We start from the raw sequence: 18248 nt of genomic DNA, 5'->3' as shown, positions 1-18248 counted from the left end.
GTTGACAAGGACTTGATGCTACATATTGAATTAATCAGCCAATACAAGGACACACAATTACACATATTTCTTGTGAAAATACACTATCCAAAATACACTTTTTTAGATACATGTGGCATCACAAGAACAGGTGCTCAGTAGGTTGTGCAGTGATCCAGATTTGAAGAGAAAAACATAATTTGGAGTGTGGATAGACACAAACATTGCACCAGCTGGCATTCCTTGAATCAAACATAGTGTTAAGGACCAGCCAAGAAGTGCTACTTGCCATGTGTTCCAAATTATCTACTGTACTTTGTTCAAATTCAGATCACTGCATAACCCTACTGCTCATTTGGGCAAAGCATTGTGCCATATAAGAAAAAAAAATCTGTACTGTCCTTTGACTAATACAAAGAAATGTTGAGTCATATGCACATTTACCTGTATAATTGCTGCATCAATGCAGATCTGGAGAGCCGTAAATCCATATCGCCAGTATGTTTCAGCTTCACATATCTTGGAAGGGTTTGGACAACTGGCTGTAGAAAATTAAAAGAAAAAGAAAACAAAGTATTTTCACTAACTATTCCAAAACATCAAAAATGGGTTTCATATAAGGTTTCTGCTGTATAAATTCTGATGCAAAGAGTTACTTATTTTACCTTCAACAAAGTAGTTGTCATGCTGGCATGAATAAACTGGTTTATAGTTTCATGCTAGGATTTAATATTTTACATAAAATATTGGGGGAAAGAAACTGATATTTAACATAGCCTTCTTCCAAATAGGCATTCATAAATAAAACCATAATGACATTAATTGACAAAAATATTGGCAGCATATACAGTACTATTGCTCTTTAAAGTTTGCAAATCATTTACATAGTTGAAGCTGTAATATAATGAAGAATTCTACCTTTATTAGTGAAAAATAAAAGATACAAGTATAATGAAAGCACGGGTGCAGCCTGAAACATTCACATCATCTAAAATCATATGGAAGGATTAAAAATATATTACTATTAGACAATTTTGTCATCTTATAGAATGAAGCAACCTATTCTTCAAATCTTCATTTCCAACCCAATGATGTAAGTTTAAATTTAAATCTTAAAATTGTTTATATAACTAAAACTAAAACATACATATTAGGGGTTTGTGGATTGGCTATAATCTAATTCCAATGTTCAATCAGTTTTGGATCATCATTTCAATTCAGCAACTCAAACTGCTTCAGAAAATCAAGTTGATTTTATTTGATTTTCTAAACTGATTCAGACATCTAATCAAGCCATTTAGTGGATCAAACTGTCTTCAAATTAAACATTCAACAGGTATAATATACAATATCTCCATTTACAGTACGTTTGAATGACTGCATGCCATTATGGAAACAAAATAGCTGGAATGTTTTTTACACACATATGGAACTTCTGGAACTTTGTAAGTACCCAGAAGTAACTTTGTCAATTGAATAATAAATTATGATCAGAATCTTGCAACAGATCATTCCTATGTCACAGGAAAATTGAACTATTTTGTTGCAAGCCTTAATTTATATACACATAAAATACCTCTTGATTCCACATGAACTGCAGACACAGGAACCTTTGTAGGAGGAAATCTGAGTTGATAGGACATAGAATCCTTGAAAATTACACCCACAAAGTTTCGGGGACTACGAAATGTAGCCTCTTGCATTTCTTGCTCAGTCAGAAATTCTTCAGTAGTGATTCCTATAAAAGAAAAGTATTTCTTCTAATTACTTTCATCTCTGATTATTTGTCTAATAGAAGTGCAGTCCTGTCTGTAATAGTTTCATTTAACCATAGAAAACTTTTCTGTTTACATATAACATTCAGACTAGGGTACAGCTGAAGTTATTAATGCATAATCAACTTAAATGTTCAAGTCTCTGTGAAATGTGTGGGATCTTTTAAATGAATATAGTAACATGTATTTGCAAAATGCGGAAGACGTTTGGGGAGGATCAATTTAAACCTATAGAATAGAATTCTGTGTGCCTTAGGGTGTTTAAAATGCATGGGGTTTTTTGCCCAACACACATCATGGCAGGATTCTTTCACTAATGAGGAACAAAGGTATAGGAACAATTCTGCTTGCCAGTGCCAGATAGGAAGATGCTTAGTTCTGATCTTTGCTGTTAGGGGGCATTAATCAGTTTGGCTTGTTCACATGGAACTTGCTAGACTATAAATGACATTTTGATCTGCAGCCTCTGCCCCTCCTTTCTATTATCAGATATGTGAGATTTATTAATTTATTATTAGATTTATTAAATTATGTATTAATTTATTATTAGATTTATTTGTATCCCACTGTAATCACAGGAATCCTATGGCTCACAAAGTAAGAACATATGAGAAGTTGATTGATTGACTGATTGATTGATTGATTTGGGACACCAGTAAGAGGGATATTGCTAGGGTAATTTCTAGAAGGAAAACAAAAATAAACAAATGTTAATATAAAAGAATATTTATAAATATTATTAAATAACAATATGTATATTTCATGGAAATAACATATTTAATCTATTTTTTGTATCTTCCTAGTAAATGCAAGAAAAAAAAAATAAACATTTATATGGGATGACAGAATATTTTGTTTATAATACCTTCTGTAAAGTATTCTGCAGACATTTTGTGCATGATTTTTCTTGTCACATTGTTCACTGGTGTGTAGCCAACAACAAACTCAGAGATACTGGAGTGATCCACAGAATAAAGATCAGAATCACGTACCTCATCGTATTTCTTATTTGGATATATCATGCTCATTAATATTAGCCAGAATAAAAAGAAAAGTGGAAGCAGTATTTCCTGCATAGATAAAATCAACAAGTTAAATAGGTACACTTAGAAGCAACCACTTACAGCCATGTACAATCCTCACTGAAATAGAATGCCTTTCTACAAATCTGTTTAACATTATTTCGGTATTTAAATATTACACATCTATATACTTGTATTGCATTCACTACACCTGCTTGCTATCCTCAACATGGTGAGAGAGAAGCTCTCTCTGAGTAACATGAATCTAAACTTTTTCAGAACCTAGAGCTGAAGATGGGACAGGGTTAAGTCCTTCCCCCACTCTGTTGTAAGGTGAGATTTGATTTAACTGGCACTTAATGGGCACAAGTACAGACCTATGGAAGATGGAAAAAAACCTGAGTGGTCAACAGATGTAGAGCTAAGCTGGAAAGGAATAGCAGATACAGAGACTTGTTTCTTTGCCTCTGTCCTTGGAGTACCTGTTAGGTGCAGAGACAGAACAAGACTGAAGTTGGAGGGGGAAAATGAAGTGAACTCTTTCCCAACAGGCAATTTTCCTCTGGTCTCATTTGCATTACAGCAGGTATTCAGGGATAACATCTACACTTTGGAAACAACAAATTTTGGTTGGCCGGTAGACCAGGCAAAGTGGGTTAAAATAGTACACTCATAAAATTAAGAGAGAACATGAGGTCATCTAATGTTGAAAAGATATACAAACTGCAGTTCGATGCTCTGCTTACGGTCTTAACTTTCATATTTTTCCTGGCAACTATGAACTATATTTGATAGAACAGATCACTATATATTACACAGATAATTACACAAGAATAATCATATTGGAAAACTTCACATACGTGTAGATATTTCAGTGTTATATAAAACTAACATGAACATAGCGGTTCAGCATGCATTATTCAGTCACACTTACATACTTGACACAACAAACTGAACAACTGTTCCAGTATGGAAGAGCAATATTGCTGAAAGGGGAGCTCCATGTCCATTTTTAAACATCCCCAACTCAAGACTGAAGTTATAATCCATACTATGTGTTCAGCAAAAATGGATATGCTTGATCTGATAAAGCAACATGATAGATATTCTTTACATTCCGGTATCAGTATCTGCTTTTATTTTTATTTTTTAAACAGAAATGAAAACAGAGAAAGCCCCTGGTCCACAGGATTATCCAACTGAACTTGTTGATTATTTGTTCAGTCGCTTCAGACTCTTTGTGACTCCATGGACCAGCCCACGCCAGAGCTTCCTGTCGGTCGTCAACGCCCCCAGCTCCCCCAGGGACGAGTCCGTCACCTCTAGAATATCATCCATCCATCTTGCCCTTGGTCGGCCCCTCTTCCTTTTGCCTTCCACTCTCCCTAGCATCAGCATCTTCTCCAGGGTGTCCTGTCTTCTCATTATGTGGCCAAAGTGTTTCAGTTTTGCCTTTAATATCATTCCCTCAAGTGACCAGTCTGTGTCATGAGTACTGATGGTGAGCAGGAAGGGGCCCTTATCCAGGGGGGAAAACACATGCGTAGTACTGAGGAGTTAAGCAGCCATTCAAAGAGTCACAGATCAGACCTGCCTTGACTTTTGGGGTTTATCTGTCTGGGTTTTTCCCACGCTTCTTCAGTTTGTTAGGATTTTCTGTCTAATGTAGCAGTAATAAAACACGAGAGACTTATTCCTTGTTTCAGTGTGGTTTCCTGACTGTTAGGACATCAATCCTAACAAACTCTTACTCCCATTGAAAGAGGGAGGAACAAAAAACAAAGGAGAGACATTTGGGAAAATGTCTTCGGAAAACCAGGAAATTCGGCAAGCCATCCAACAACCGGCAGCAGCATTGCAACAACATCAACAACAACAAGATCTACAGGTCAACACATTACAAGCTGCCATGCTACAGCAGTTACAACAACCAGCTCCAATTAACCCACAACCGGTGCCAGCAGCAGCAGCAGCAGCTCCACCAGTAGTCTTGAGATCCCAGGGCAGTTTACCAGAGAAGTTTGGAGGAGAAGCAGGACGGCTGAGAACCTTTCTCACACAGTGCACAATGTTTTTCGACAGCAGACCAGCAGAGTTTCCCACAGACAGAACCAGAGTTACCTTCATTTTAAGTCTGCTAAAGGGCCCAGCAGCCAAATGGGCTATTCCCATGGTGGACAACAACGACCCGATTCTCAACGACTACCAGAATTTTCTGGCAGGGTTCCGAGCACACTTTGACGACCCAATCAGAGAGGTCACTGCCAGCCGGGAAATTTGGAAGCTCAAGCAAGGCAACAAGAGGGTGGGAATTTACATTGCTGATTTCAAGCTGTTAGCAGGAGATCTGGACTGGAATGACAGTGCCTTGAAAGACCAATTCAAACAGGGGCTGGATGAGGAAATTAAAAATGAATTAGTGCGCCAGGGAACACCAGCTACCCCAGAAGGTTTATACCAACTGTCTGTGGTCGTAGACGCCAGGCTAGAAGAGCTCAGACAGATGCAGCCGGGGAGAGGCAGGGGCCTCAGAGCGCTTCCAGGATTTCCAGCTCTCTCTGCAGCATCTCTCTACTCAGGACCAGAGGAGCAGATGCAGATCAGGGCGAGCAGGAGGCTTACTTCTGACACTGAGAGACAGAGAAGGAGAAAGAGAGCCCTCTGTTTCTACTGCGGAGTCCCGGGGCATATGGTGAGAACTTGCCCAGCAAGAAGCCAAGCAAATTCCGTAAGAGCCCCAGGGCAAGCAGCAGAACCAAGAGCCACCTCCACCTTGACTTCCAACCAGGGAAACTCTGTCGGTCTCCCTCCACAGAGCTCAGCAGGGAGAACATCAATCAATTAAGAAGGGTTCATTCCGAGGATTCCAGGCAATCCTTTTACTACTTACGCATAATGCACGTAAACCCAGAGCACCAGGTCAAGCTAGAGGCCCTCGTGGATTCCGGAGCTTCCACCAATTTTATTGATGTACAGACTGTACAAGACTTCAACATCCCGACCATAGAATTGCCACGTCCCATAGAAGTTGAGACCATTGACGGCCAGCCCCTCAAGGCAGGGCTGATTAGAAGTTTCACAGAACCTTTGCAACTAACAATGGGAGACCACACTGAGTGGATCCAACTTTATGTTACTGCATCACTTAACGTGCCTATAGTCCTGGGCACACCTTGGCTGAAGATCCACAACCCATTGTTGGACTGGACTACAGGAGCAGTCTCCTTCCCAGCTAAGGAATGCCAGCACCACAAGATTCAAGCAGCTCTTCTCTCTCCAGCAACCAATGCAGTCACAGAAGCAGGGGGGGTCCAGTTGCCAGCCACATATGCAGATTTCACAGACATTTTCAGCGAACAAGAGGCCACGGCACTACCCCCCTCCATAGGGACTGTGATTGCACCATTGAGTTGATACCAGGAGCCAAGATTCCAGCAAGGAAACAATATCCCATGTCCCCCGAGGAACTAGCCACCTTAAAAGATTACTTGGATTCTAATCTCCAAAAGGGTTTCATCTAACCATCTACTTCCCCAGCGTCTGCTCCTACCTTCTTCGTACCAAAGAAGCCTGACCCATTGGCACCGGCAACCCATGAGGCATCCATGAGAGTGGTGCATGATTTCAGCTCCCTCAATAAAGTCTTGGTCAAGGAAAATTACCCACTCCCCTTAATATCTGATCTGCTGGATCGTTTACAGAAAGCATGCATTTTTACTAGGTTGGACCTCAGGAATGCGCACAATCTGATCCAGATGAAAGAGGGGCATGAATATCTGACTGCCTTCGATACCAGGTTTGGTAAATTTGAGTACCTTGTTTTGCCCTTTGGCTTGACTAATGCAGGAGCCATATTCTCCCGATTTATGAATCAAATTTTCTCTGATTTACTAGATAAGTATCTGGTCATTTATCTAGATGACATATTAATATTCTCTGAGGATGCTACAACTCATGTAACCCATGTACGTAATGTCTTACAACGACTGAGAGAGAACAAGCTGTTCGCCAAGCTAGAGAAGTGTGCCTTCGATTTAACTGAATTACATTTCCTGGGCTATAGAATATCAACAGAAGGCATATCCATGGATCCTTCTAAGGTCCAGGCAATTCTCTCTTGGCAACCCCCCTGAACTGTGAAAGATGTACAAAAATTTTTAGGATTCTCCAATTTTTACAGGAGATTTATAAATAAATTTAGTGACAGGGCTAAACCCCTCACACAGCTTTTGAAGAAAGGATCAAAATTCATTTGGGGGGAGAGAGAGCAAGCAGCCTTCCAAGAATTTAAGCAGCTCTTTGCATCCCAGCCGCTTTTAAAGCACCCTGATCCCACGAAGCAATTCATAATGCATTCAGATGCTTCAGTTTTTGCTATTGCTGCTGTTTTATTGCAATATAATGACAAAGAAAGGAAGACACTGCTCCCTTGTGCATTTTCTCCCGCACGCTCTCACCAGCAGAGAGAAACTATGATGTTTTTAACAAGGAGTTGCTGGCAATTAAAGCAGCATTTCAAGAGTGGAGGCACTGGCTAGAAGGTGCAACCTTTCCTGTGAAAGTTTGCACCGATCACAAGAATTTACAGCTTCTACAAAACACCAGATCCCTCACCCCACTCCAAATCAGATGGAGCCAGTTTTTCTCCCGTTTCAGTTTTGTTATTTCTTATGTTCCCGGGGCGCAGAACTATTTGGCAGATGCCTTGTCTCGATCCATTCAGGCAACCCCCGCTACTCACCAGGAGGTACAAGCTACTATATTACAACCTCACAACTTTCAGCAGTCTATGCGGGGGAACCAGACAGAGATTTCAGCAGCAGGCAGACAAGCAGAGGGCCTATTTACAAGAGTCAGAGCTCAGCAGCAACAGGACCCATATGCCAGGGCCAGGATGGATGACCTCCAAAGGGGCCCACAAGACACTGCCTCCCCCTTTAATGTGGAGGCAGGAATCCTCTGGCATAGCGGGCGATTATACATTCCCCCTTCATTGAGGGAAGAAGTACTGAGACTTTGCCATGACCATCAAACGGCAGGCCACGGAGGTGTTTTCAAAACTCTCCATAGAGCTGAGAGACTACTGGTGGCCTAAGATGACTGCAGACATAAAGGGTTACGTTGCTTCTTGTCATACCTGTAGACAAGACAAGCCTCTCCCAGGGAATCCCATAGGACTCTTGCAACCCCTACCCACCCCCAGTAGGCCTTGGGATACAATTTCCATGGATTTCATCACTGATTTACCCCCAGTCCAGGGGCTGACTTCCATACTAGTGGTGGTGGACCTTTTCACTAAAATGGCGCATTTTATTCCTTGCAAGGGCCTCCCGTCTGCGCAAGCCACAGCGCAGTTGTTTATGGACCATGTCTTTAGGTATAGAAGCATGATAAACCACTTGGTGAGTGACAGAGGCCCTCAGTTCACTTCCAGGTTCTGGAGGGCCCTTTTCCAGTCATTAGGGGTCCAGATCCACCTATCATCATCGCATCATCTGGCTAGTAACGGGCAAGCTGAGAAAATTAACCAATGGTTACAGCAGTATCTCAGGTGCTACACCGCTTATCAGCAAGACAATTGGCCAGCCCTGCTCCTCATGGCAGAATTCACTTATAATAACTCTGTGCAATCCTCTACCGAGATGTCTCCTTTCCAAGCACTCTACGGGGTTAACCCTCGGGTGTTGCCCACCTCCTCCCAGCAGGGAACTGTTCCAGCTGCGGCTGATTTTCTTAAAGAGCAACAAGCCGCAGAGTTGTTGTTAAAGGAGCAGCTGAACAGGGCAAAGAGTGCTTACAAGAGAGCTGCAGATGCTCACAGACAAGAGGGGCCAGCGATTGCGGTAGGAGACAAAGTATGGCTCTCTACCAAGTGTTTGACCTCTACCAGGCCCTCCAAGAAGTTGGACTCTAAGTTTGTGGGCCCTTTCACTGTGGTACAGCAGATAAATCCAGTGGCTTATCGCTTAAAGCTGCCAGCATCCATGAAAATCCATCCAGTCTTTCACAGAGCCTTGCTAGCCAAAGACCCTCCCCCAAGTACCTTACGATCACAAATGCCCCCCCCCACCTCCAGTCATTGTGGAGGGGGAGGAGGAATACGAAGTCGAGGAAATTGTGGGCTCTAGGAGGAGGGGAAGGGGCATCCAATATTTAATACACTGGAAAGGGTACCCTGAGGAAGAGCGCATGTGGGAAAATGCCAGAGATGTGCATGCACCAGCGCTGGTTCAATGATTCCATCAGCTTTTCCCTCACAAACCCAAGCCTCGCACTCTACCAGAGATTCCTCACTTGACTGAGCAAGCAGAGAAATCCCAAGCAGAGGAGTTCGTAAGTTGGCAACCTCCACCCCCGCCAGAAGCTCTGAGGCCAGAGTGAGAGGAGGAGGGGGAGCCGCAGCCCTCCACCTCTGGCTTGCATTTCCCAAGGGGGAGGGGGGAAGAATCTTCTAATTATCTAGCTATTTTCCAGCAGCAGCCACCTGGGCCAGAAGTGTTATCAGACCTGGAGAGCAGCACTGATTCGTCCTTGGAGGAGTTTTCCTTTGAAGAATTTCCATCGTTGCCCAGTTCCCATGGGAGCTTGGAGGGGAAGATGGACTTTCATGAGACTCTGGAGGGAGGAAGGAACTCTGGAAGGGAGGGGGCTGAAATGGAATGTGAATCTGGAGGGGAGGGTGATGTCATGAGCACTGATGGTGAGCAGGAGGGGGCTCCTATCCAGGGGGGAAAACGCATGCGTAGTACTGAGGAGTTAAGCAGCCATTCAAAGAGACACAGATCAGACCCGCCTTGACTTTGGGGGTTTATCTGTCTGGGTGTTTCCCACGCTTCTTCAGTTTGTTAGGATTTTCTGTCTAATGTAGCAGTAATAAAACATATTCCTTGTTTCAGCGTGGTTTCCTGACTGTTAGAACAAATAGTATACAAAAGATTAAAATTGCCAAACTAAAGCATTATCCTTAGTATAAACAATTAATGGCATAGAAGCATAAGATTAATCCTGCAGTAACAATTTAAAACAGCTGAAATTCATAAACAAATACTTTCAAAAGATCAATCTTTTAACTTCGTCAGACCTTAGAAAACTGTTGATCAACTGACCTGAACACTACTCTTCTTGGTTCTCCATTTAACTAAACAATTCTTATAAAAAAGAGCTCTTGTTTGTCGCCACACTCCCTTTTGTCTTGAAGCATCTGTAGACATTTTTGCATCTGAAAAGCAAAAAAATCACATGCATCTTTTAAAATATGTGTGCCCCTTTTGAACCAATTAATTAGTTTTAACCATGGAACCATTCACAATGCTTCATTACATGACTAATCAGTATGTTAAATGAATAAATTTATGTGAAATAAGATAAATGTATGTTTCTCCATCTAAAAGCAAATTCTATATAAATAGCTGTTCATTCTCTTTAAGTGTTATCAGGTATATACTGGATAATAATCCAACTGTTTCTCAGGTAAATTTTAAGAAATCTAAACTGCAGATGTATTGTTCATTTTCAGGTAAATTTAAAATTCTCTTGCAGATTAGAAAAATGCATAATCCTATAATTTTAGGAGGGTGGAGAGAGAAATTAGGTGTAAATAATTATCCAAAATTTAAAACACAGATTTATTCCAAACTTCATCTGATAAAACTAGCTAGGCTTCAAACTAACTTATTGCCTCTAAAATGAATTTGAATTGTTATAGACATATGGCAAAATTTCCTTTCATATTTTTAACATAGACCCCAGTAATGCAATTCAAATATGCAAAAAAAATTACATATGGGCAATTCTCATATAATTATAGATTTTTCTGCAAACATATTACATATTTCAATATTCTGTGACTTCCAGACTGAAGTGGGAAACTGAATTGCAAATAGATCAAATTGTAATCTATATCTCTAATTTGCAAAGAAAGGTTAAACCCCATCTTTCAAAGAAAGCAATGGTTTAATAAACTAGCAATATTATTTAAAGCAATATTAAAATGAATGAATACCAGTTTCTCATTGCCCAGTAACAATGAACTGTGATGGCTGAATTAAGCAAAACTGGTTATAGAATACCAATTGCACATGTTTATATTTAAAGGAAGAAACATTATAATGTGGTCATATATATTATTTTCATATTGCAGTGTAATTTAGGTAACAAAATTAGATGTTCTCCAGAACCCTGAACACCGATGTTTTATAGAAGAAAACTAACTTTAGAAAAGTATTTTCTAGAATTTTGAAATCTTTTTTCTTGTATAAAAAAGTCCCAAATCCCTCCCCTATATTTGTTGCTCTAAATTGTTGTTTATTCATTCAGTCACTTCAGACTCTTCGTGACTTCATGGACCAACCCACGCCAGAGCTTCCTGTCAGTTGTCAACACCCCCAGCTCCCCCAGGGATGAGTCCGTCACTTCTAGAATATCATCTATCCATCTTGCCCTTGGTTGGCCCCTCTTCCTTTTGCCCTCCACTCTCCCTAGCATCAGCACCTTCTCCAGGGTGTCCTGCCTTCTCATTATATGGCCAAAGTATTTCAGTTTTGCCTTTAATATCATTCCCTCAAGTGAGCAGTCTGGCTTTATTTCCTGGAGGATGGACCGGTTTGATCTTCTTACAGTCCAAGGCACTCTCAGAATTTTCCTCCAACACCACAGTTCCACAGCATCTATCTTCCTTCTCTCAGCCTTCCTTATGGTCCAGCTCTCACAGCCATATGTTACTACTGGGAATACCATTGCTTTAACTATGCGGACCTTTGTTGTCAGTTGCTCTAAATATCTTTCTCTTAATTGCACGTAATGGCTTCATTTAAGATGTACAGATGAAGCCTTCAGTATACACACAGTTTCCAGTTTCTATTACCAAAATTGAATATGTGGTCCAAATCCTAAACTATGATTAATATGAGCAATTAACTCTTCAAACAACCCAAATTACATGACTCACTGTGGTACTGAAAAAAGGTCCTCCTGGCAAAATTTTTCCGTTTTGTTTTTAAACTATTGTGTACATCTGCATTTTATCGACCATAATTTTGTATTTTATATTTGTATCGCTAGATAAAATAAAGTAAAATAAAATCTGGTACATTTTTTCCTTTCTTGCTATTAGACAATTGAAAGTGGGTGTGTGAACCAGCTGGTATCAATTGATACAGTTCCAACATTTAGTATAAAAGGAATGTTCAAATGCAAAATGTTGTAATCAGAATACTCTTATGTATTCTTATTTTGATTATTTTTTCGCAACTGATGATGCTGAAATTACTTTCATCTTTCCAAGTCCTTGACATGGGTGATTTTGAAACACTGAATGAGAGAATTTACAGCCTAAATGAACACTCACAGTTTGAAGGAAACTCCAATTTTCATATTTTTGGTCACAACAGAAAAACACCCTTAAAAAATCTTTTTTTGAATTTTTATAGATTCAAACAAACATATCTAGAATGTTTTCAGACCAGATTTTAGACTCAGATTCGGCAAAGAGAGAACTTTGGTCACCTTGTTGACTAATCTCCAGGAGAGAAACAGGGGAAATGTGTCCCCACTGATACTCCTGATTCTGTCTGTCTTCTGAGATGACTTACCATGGCGTCATTTTGGAGTGTTTGAATGAGCATGGAGTTAGGGTTTCTGGTCCAAAATAGTTCTGCTCTTATCTCTTTAACTGCTATCAGAAGGGGATACTGGCCATCATCTGCCGAATTCTGATCATCTATGTTATGTAGTATCTACAGTACATGAATCTGCTACGAACAATCCTTTGCAGGTCTGAAGCTATTTGCCAGCCCTATGTTGATGATACTCAGCTTCATTACGTATAACCATAATTATTATGTGGCTCTAAGTCCAAATACTCACACCCTTCGGGTAGATTCATAGACATTCAAATAGATGGACATCTATACTCAAATGTTAAGGTTATTGAAGAGGCTTACACTCCAAACGCAATCTAGAAGTCCTTCTTCCTCTGTTACAATCTATTGCCACATAATTCATTTTGACACGGTTAAAGGGTTTTCTACTGAAAATATTGACTGACTAAGGCTTTTTTCTTAATAATGCAGAAAATAATAAATAACATTTTGGGAGGTTCTTTTTGAGATACAGAAATAAGATCACAGCTTTTTAAAACTATACTATACTGAAATAAAGACACTCAATCATTTATCTTTATTATATATTCAAAGACTGACAACAATGGCACTAAGTATGAGAGCCTGTTAGAATGTATGAAGCCTGTTAGAAATAAACTGAATATTTGTAAATTAACCCTGAAATTGGACCTGATAGTGTTATACTGTTGTGTTTGACTAAACCTTCTACTGAGCTCAATGTGTTCAAAAATAGTGATTTTTTTACTATGTTTTTAAAAATGAACAAAACAAATTAAAAGGCATCTATTTCAGGACATTTCAAATACCAGTAAATCACAAAATCTGTAATTGTGAGAAAGTAACAGATATAGGATTTAATTTGAGGGTAAAGGGAGAAAGAAAACCAGAAAACAATTACATGGAAATATATAATTAATTTTTAAAACTCAAGAGAAATTTTTTAAAACTCAGGGAAATTTGACCAAATTGCTTGAAAATCCTTTTCTCACCAAGAATTTCCTGTCTGCTGCTTCACAGACCTATTAACACTACTGGAAAAGATTGTCTCTCCTCAGTATTTAGTGACACAGTGCTAAGAAAGTAGCTACTGAAGCATATCTAAGAAGGTAGGAATGATGACTCATGGAAAGATCCTGCACTGAGCTCCTGCAGAATGGCATGGTTTTTGGTCTTTCAGTATCATCCCAAAACAATGCTTGTATAAAAGAGTACTGAAGAGACAACATGTAATAAATAGCATCTCAGCCATATAAAATAGCTTCCTAAAAAAAAGAAAAACAATTACCCAAAGTAATTGTCCCAAGTTAAGCATTCCTGTATTTTTCCACTAGTCCATTCTTAATCCAGTATTTGTACAAAATCAAACTCCAACCGTAAGTTCTACCACAGACTTTAAGCAAATAGAACAATTATTTTGAAGTCTGCTGAAAAAATGCCAGTAAGATCTTATGAAAAACTGTGCAATAACCTAAAAGTAGACTATCAACAGGATTGAATTAGTAAATTAAGTAATGCTTACAGAACAGCATTGCATCTATGTGCTTCTCATATATCTTAGTCCAAACAATAAACTATTGAAAGTGATCTGCTTCTAACAATGTTTACTTAGATTTCAGTTGCATTCAATTCCTTTTAAGTATGTATAAAAATGCAGCCTTGAAATCTGGTGCAAGTGGACAAGAGGATCATACTTTTATAGTAATCCACTCAATTAAAATACGTAAGAAATGTTACATGTAGAACCATCTCTGTATTAAGAAATACTTGAGTAACTTCATGAAATGTAATTTATTAATTCATTCACTTATGAATAAATACTCATACAATTAAAACAAAAGTTCTGATGTTCAATTTAGTATTTGTTTTTTAGGAATGCTGAATTTAGTATTTGTTTTTAAGACCACAGTAGTGAATTTTGGTAATTACACTATAGGGCAGCTCTTTAGATTGTAAAGTATATTTACTTCAATAAGCAAACCCTCTATAAGTCCTCTAATTCCTTCTGATGAGTAGAGTCTATAGAGTGCTAAATTTACTCAAGGTTCTGTCCTGATTGCGCCACTGAGATGGTATACTACATGGTATATTATAACAAGCACTTTTCCCTCATATCACTTCCCATTTCAAGAGAAAAGGAATGCTTTTGCTCTGACAGCAGTCTTTTTTTTTCAGTAATTATTTGTAACTTCATCACCATACAGAAAGCATTTATTCACCTAGGTGTCAAATCTGCAAGTATGTATTGGTACAGTACTGTACTATGGCAGAATAGTTACATTGCAGAATCTCAGCTGCCTAGGGATACAGCAATGGTGACTGCTATTCTTGATAATCTCTCTCTCACACTCACTCCCTGCTTTCACAATCAGAGAGGAAAAGTGAACAGGCAGTGACAGCAGAGAGAAGAATTAGGGCTAGGAACCACACTTCGTACCAGTTCTGCTTAAAGGTGACAGAACTTACAGGAATAATTGGGTAGCCTTCAATTCAAATGCTGTTCATCTGTAGAAGTGCGTTATCAGAACAAGTGGTCCACTGCACATCTGTTCTACCGTATTGAGAAGAGCTTAGTCCAGGTACATACAAATTATTATTATTATTTAGATTTGTTATGGTTACCCACTCCAAAAGCCTCTGGGTGGCTTACAACATCAGGGTATAGAATTAAAACAGTTAAAAACATGACAACTATATGTAACAGCCCAGACTAAAAAAGGAACCATAACAATCAAGAAACTCAACAGGAGTTCCATAAATATACTAACACCAGACCTGGGAACAGAGCCATGTCTTCAGGGCCTTGCAGAACCCCAGCAGAGTGGGCACCATATGTATCGCAGGGGGAAGGGGGACGTGAGGATGTATATAGGATTGCAGCCACCATAAACTAAAAGGTGTTTCAGTAATAGGTTTCTAAAGTTTGTCAAGATTACTGGCCCTGGTTATTAGAATCTAGCTGGTAGTATTATGAATTCCAATGAGAGACACCGTAGCTTAACATCCTTCTTTATATCACATCTAACCAGATACTGTGCTTACCAACTGCTAGCACATTCTACATGAATAAGGCAGTAATTGTCAATCTAGTAATACAACATATTTATAGGAAATTTGCTCCTCCTGCTTCATTCCTTTTTCCATTTTGCAGCATGAACACTAGCACTGGTTTCTTTTAAAACCTGTACAGCACTCAGAAAACTTTAGAAATTAGAAGTGTCTAGTAACAATGATAATCATACTGATGCCTTTTACAACAAAGTGGATTCTTAAAGACTTATGGCATAAGCCTTCATGGACTAGAGTACACTTCATTAAATATATGAAGACATATTGTAATTAGACATAACTATAGTGATGTGGAGGAGGGATGCATCATCATCATCATCATCATCATCATCATTTCTTCCTCTCCTTTCTTCATGCAAGCAGTTAAGATAAAAGGAACTTAATTGCTTAAAGTACAGATTTGTTTTAAAAAACTTTAAATATCTTACAGTGAATATTCAGGAACATTTTACTATATTAACTTACAATGTTTTTCTGCTCTTCTACTACAATTCTATGCACAATGTCTTGGGCACAAGAAAGTGCAGCATAATTCAGAATCTGATGTTCTATTGGGGAAAGTGGGGTGGAGGTAGACATTTTTTTTTTCTTTCTCCCAGTTAACGATTACATAAGAAACTCATGAACTCCACTGAGTTTCCAAATACTTGCATAAGCATCTTCAGCTAATTAATTACCCTAAAAATTAACCATAAATAGTAATTGATCCTCAAATTAACATCGCCTTTCCTTGTCTACAATTAAGTATAGACCCTTTTTGTTGCCCATAATCTATGCAAAGTATTCTGATATATTTGATAACTGCTGCAATTCTCTTAATTGCTAGTGATTCTGTGATTTGTTCAGAATAGCCTTAAGATCTATTTGAAACAAATCATAAAATCACTGTCTACATGTCAGCCACAAGTCCCATTTGTCATCTCATAATCAGCAATGCTACTCTAATATATATTTGTTATTTAAGCTTCTCATTATTTGGATATAAATAATCTCTTTTCTCTTTGACTTCCCTACCTATATGCATTACACATTCTCTAGCAATGCAATGGTATCACCTTTACTTCTAATACACAGCATGATGATGTTCTGAGATGAGTAAATAGAAACTCTAGAAAGGATAATGGAAATAGAAAAACACCCATAAAGCCCCACTTAGAAAGACACACTTCGGGGCAACCAGAGATCTTCACCGCGACAAAAACACAGCTTGCCACATAATCCTAACAGCACGCGCTGCGTTTTGGGGCAACAGGCAGGGACACTGGACACCGGCAGCTCTCGCTAATTAGCTCCTCAATAATTGACCACGCCGGCCAAGACACCTGCGGCCAAGCGACGCGAAGCGAGGCGGGCTGCCCTCCTGGTTCTCCCACACATGAAGTGCGGCTTAGCCGCCCTCAGGAGCCAGCCAGCCCGTCACCCACCCCCGCGCCGTTTCCTCAATCGAGGAGCCGGGCATCCAGCGCTGAACCCGGAGAGCTGAGCCCAAGGACGCGTCGGGAAAGCTGCTCGTTCCTCGCCTACCCGCCGCCACCGCCGCCGCCTCCTCCCCCCCGCCGTGCCGCATCTCTCCCGCCTTATACCGCACCGTCGCCTCCTACTTCTTCCCCCTCCCGCCCAACGCCTCCCTCCCATGCCGCCTGATTTGCTTTCCCCGCACGCTCCCCTCGTCTTCTCCGACCTCTCCCCCTCTGCTCCGCGGGGGCCGCCTCCCGCAGCTCTGCTGCGGCGCGCGCCTCTCAGGGAAGCCGCAGTCCCCAGACTCCCCCCCAGGCAGTCACTTCACCTCGAGCCCGCCTGACCGCGGCTGGGCTGCTGGGGGCCCGCGGGCGCGTCGCCGCGGTTGGTCCTCGCCAGCCCGGGCCCTTCTGAGCCCGCGACGCCGGAAAGGCCAAGCCGAGCCGCCTAACCGTCCCTCGGGCGGGGCACCTTAGTTACTCGCCGCGCAGCTGCTGGCAGCAGGATTGCAGCAGCTAGGACTTCTTTCGCTCCAGGGAGCCGCCGCTCCCGTCACTCTCGCTTTGTTTGGTCTTCGGAGGCGAGGGAGCGTCGCCAATGGCGGGAGCAAGTTTCCGCAAGCAGAGCCAGTCTCCCCCCACAATCCTGGAATAGCTAAAACAATCGCAAAAGGAAGAACGTTAAAAGGCAATAAACATGTTTAGGGAATGGAACTTGCACCTATTACTAGCTATGCCATTATTCCAGCCTGTGTCTTAAGACAGACCTTTGTCAGCGGGAAAACCTCCCAGAAGAAATCCAACCCACAAGGTTAGATGATGCAGAGAAAAGAGTTTATTTGTAACGCGTTTGCAAAGGCGGGTCCCTCCGTGCAAGAAGGAACCAAGAACAAAGCTAGCTCAAAACTTTTATACCCTAACTGTCCTCCCCCTCCTTCCGGGGGCTCAGCTCACAATCTTCCTGTTTCCCAAGCATTCTTGAGTTAGTTACTAGGTTTATGTGTTTATGTGTCCGGGATGATTCTGCCATCCTTATCTCTTCCTTCTTTCAAAGGCTAATCCTACTCAAACACCTCTTTGTAGACGCCAGCTACTCTACACAATCAGCTATAAATTCCTAACCTAAACGACTCTGACACACATATCCTCAGCCCCACGGGTTCAGGGTTCGGTCACCCACCTGTGGCTAACTCCCTTTTTTCTCTCATGAGTTTGAGGCACGTACAAGGGTTTTTCTTTAAACAGTACTCTTTCATATTATCTCACACCTTTCTCCATAGCATTCTCTCTTCACACGCACAGTCGTGTTAATAACAACTCCCTCTTCCC

General features: G+C 40.6%; 1 protein-coding gene across 2 annotated transcripts in view; it reads right to left on the bottom strand.

Moving 5' to 3' along the window:
* LOC134490418 (cholesterol transporter ABCA5-like) overlaps window positions 1-17511 on the bottom strand; it is an 84181-nt gene extending 66670 nt beyond the window's left edge. The window contains exons 1-5 of one of the 2 annotated variants that reach the window (XM_063293446.1): window positions 17249-17511; window positions 9883-9995; window positions 2620-2824; window positions 1556-1717; window positions 424-521 (exon numbers count right to left, since the gene is read on the bottom strand). In XM_063293446.1, the coding sequence (XP_063149516.1) occupies window positions 424-521; window positions 1556-1717; window positions 2620-2824; window positions 9883-9987 (570 nt within the window). In that variant the 5' untranslated portion in view covers window positions 9988-9995; window positions 17249-17511. Of the gene's footprint in view, window positions 1-423; window positions 522-1555; window positions 1718-2619; window positions 2825-9882; window positions 9996-15927; window positions 16008-17248 lie in introns of those variants that run through there. The other variant, XM_063293445.1, reaches the window with a different exon arrangement.
* Between the last annotated feature and the right edge of the window lie 737 nt (window positions 17512-18248).

Source organism: Candoia aspera, chromosome 2 (genome assembly GCF_035149785.1).
Source record: "Candoia aspera isolate rCanAsp1 chromosome 2, rCanAsp1.hap2, whole genome shotgun sequence".
Taxonomy (NCBI): domain Eukaryota; kingdom Metazoa; phylum Chordata; class Lepidosauria; order Squamata; family Boidae; genus Candoia; species Candoia aspera.
This window is presented reverse-complemented; position numbering and strand designations above follow the sequence as displayed.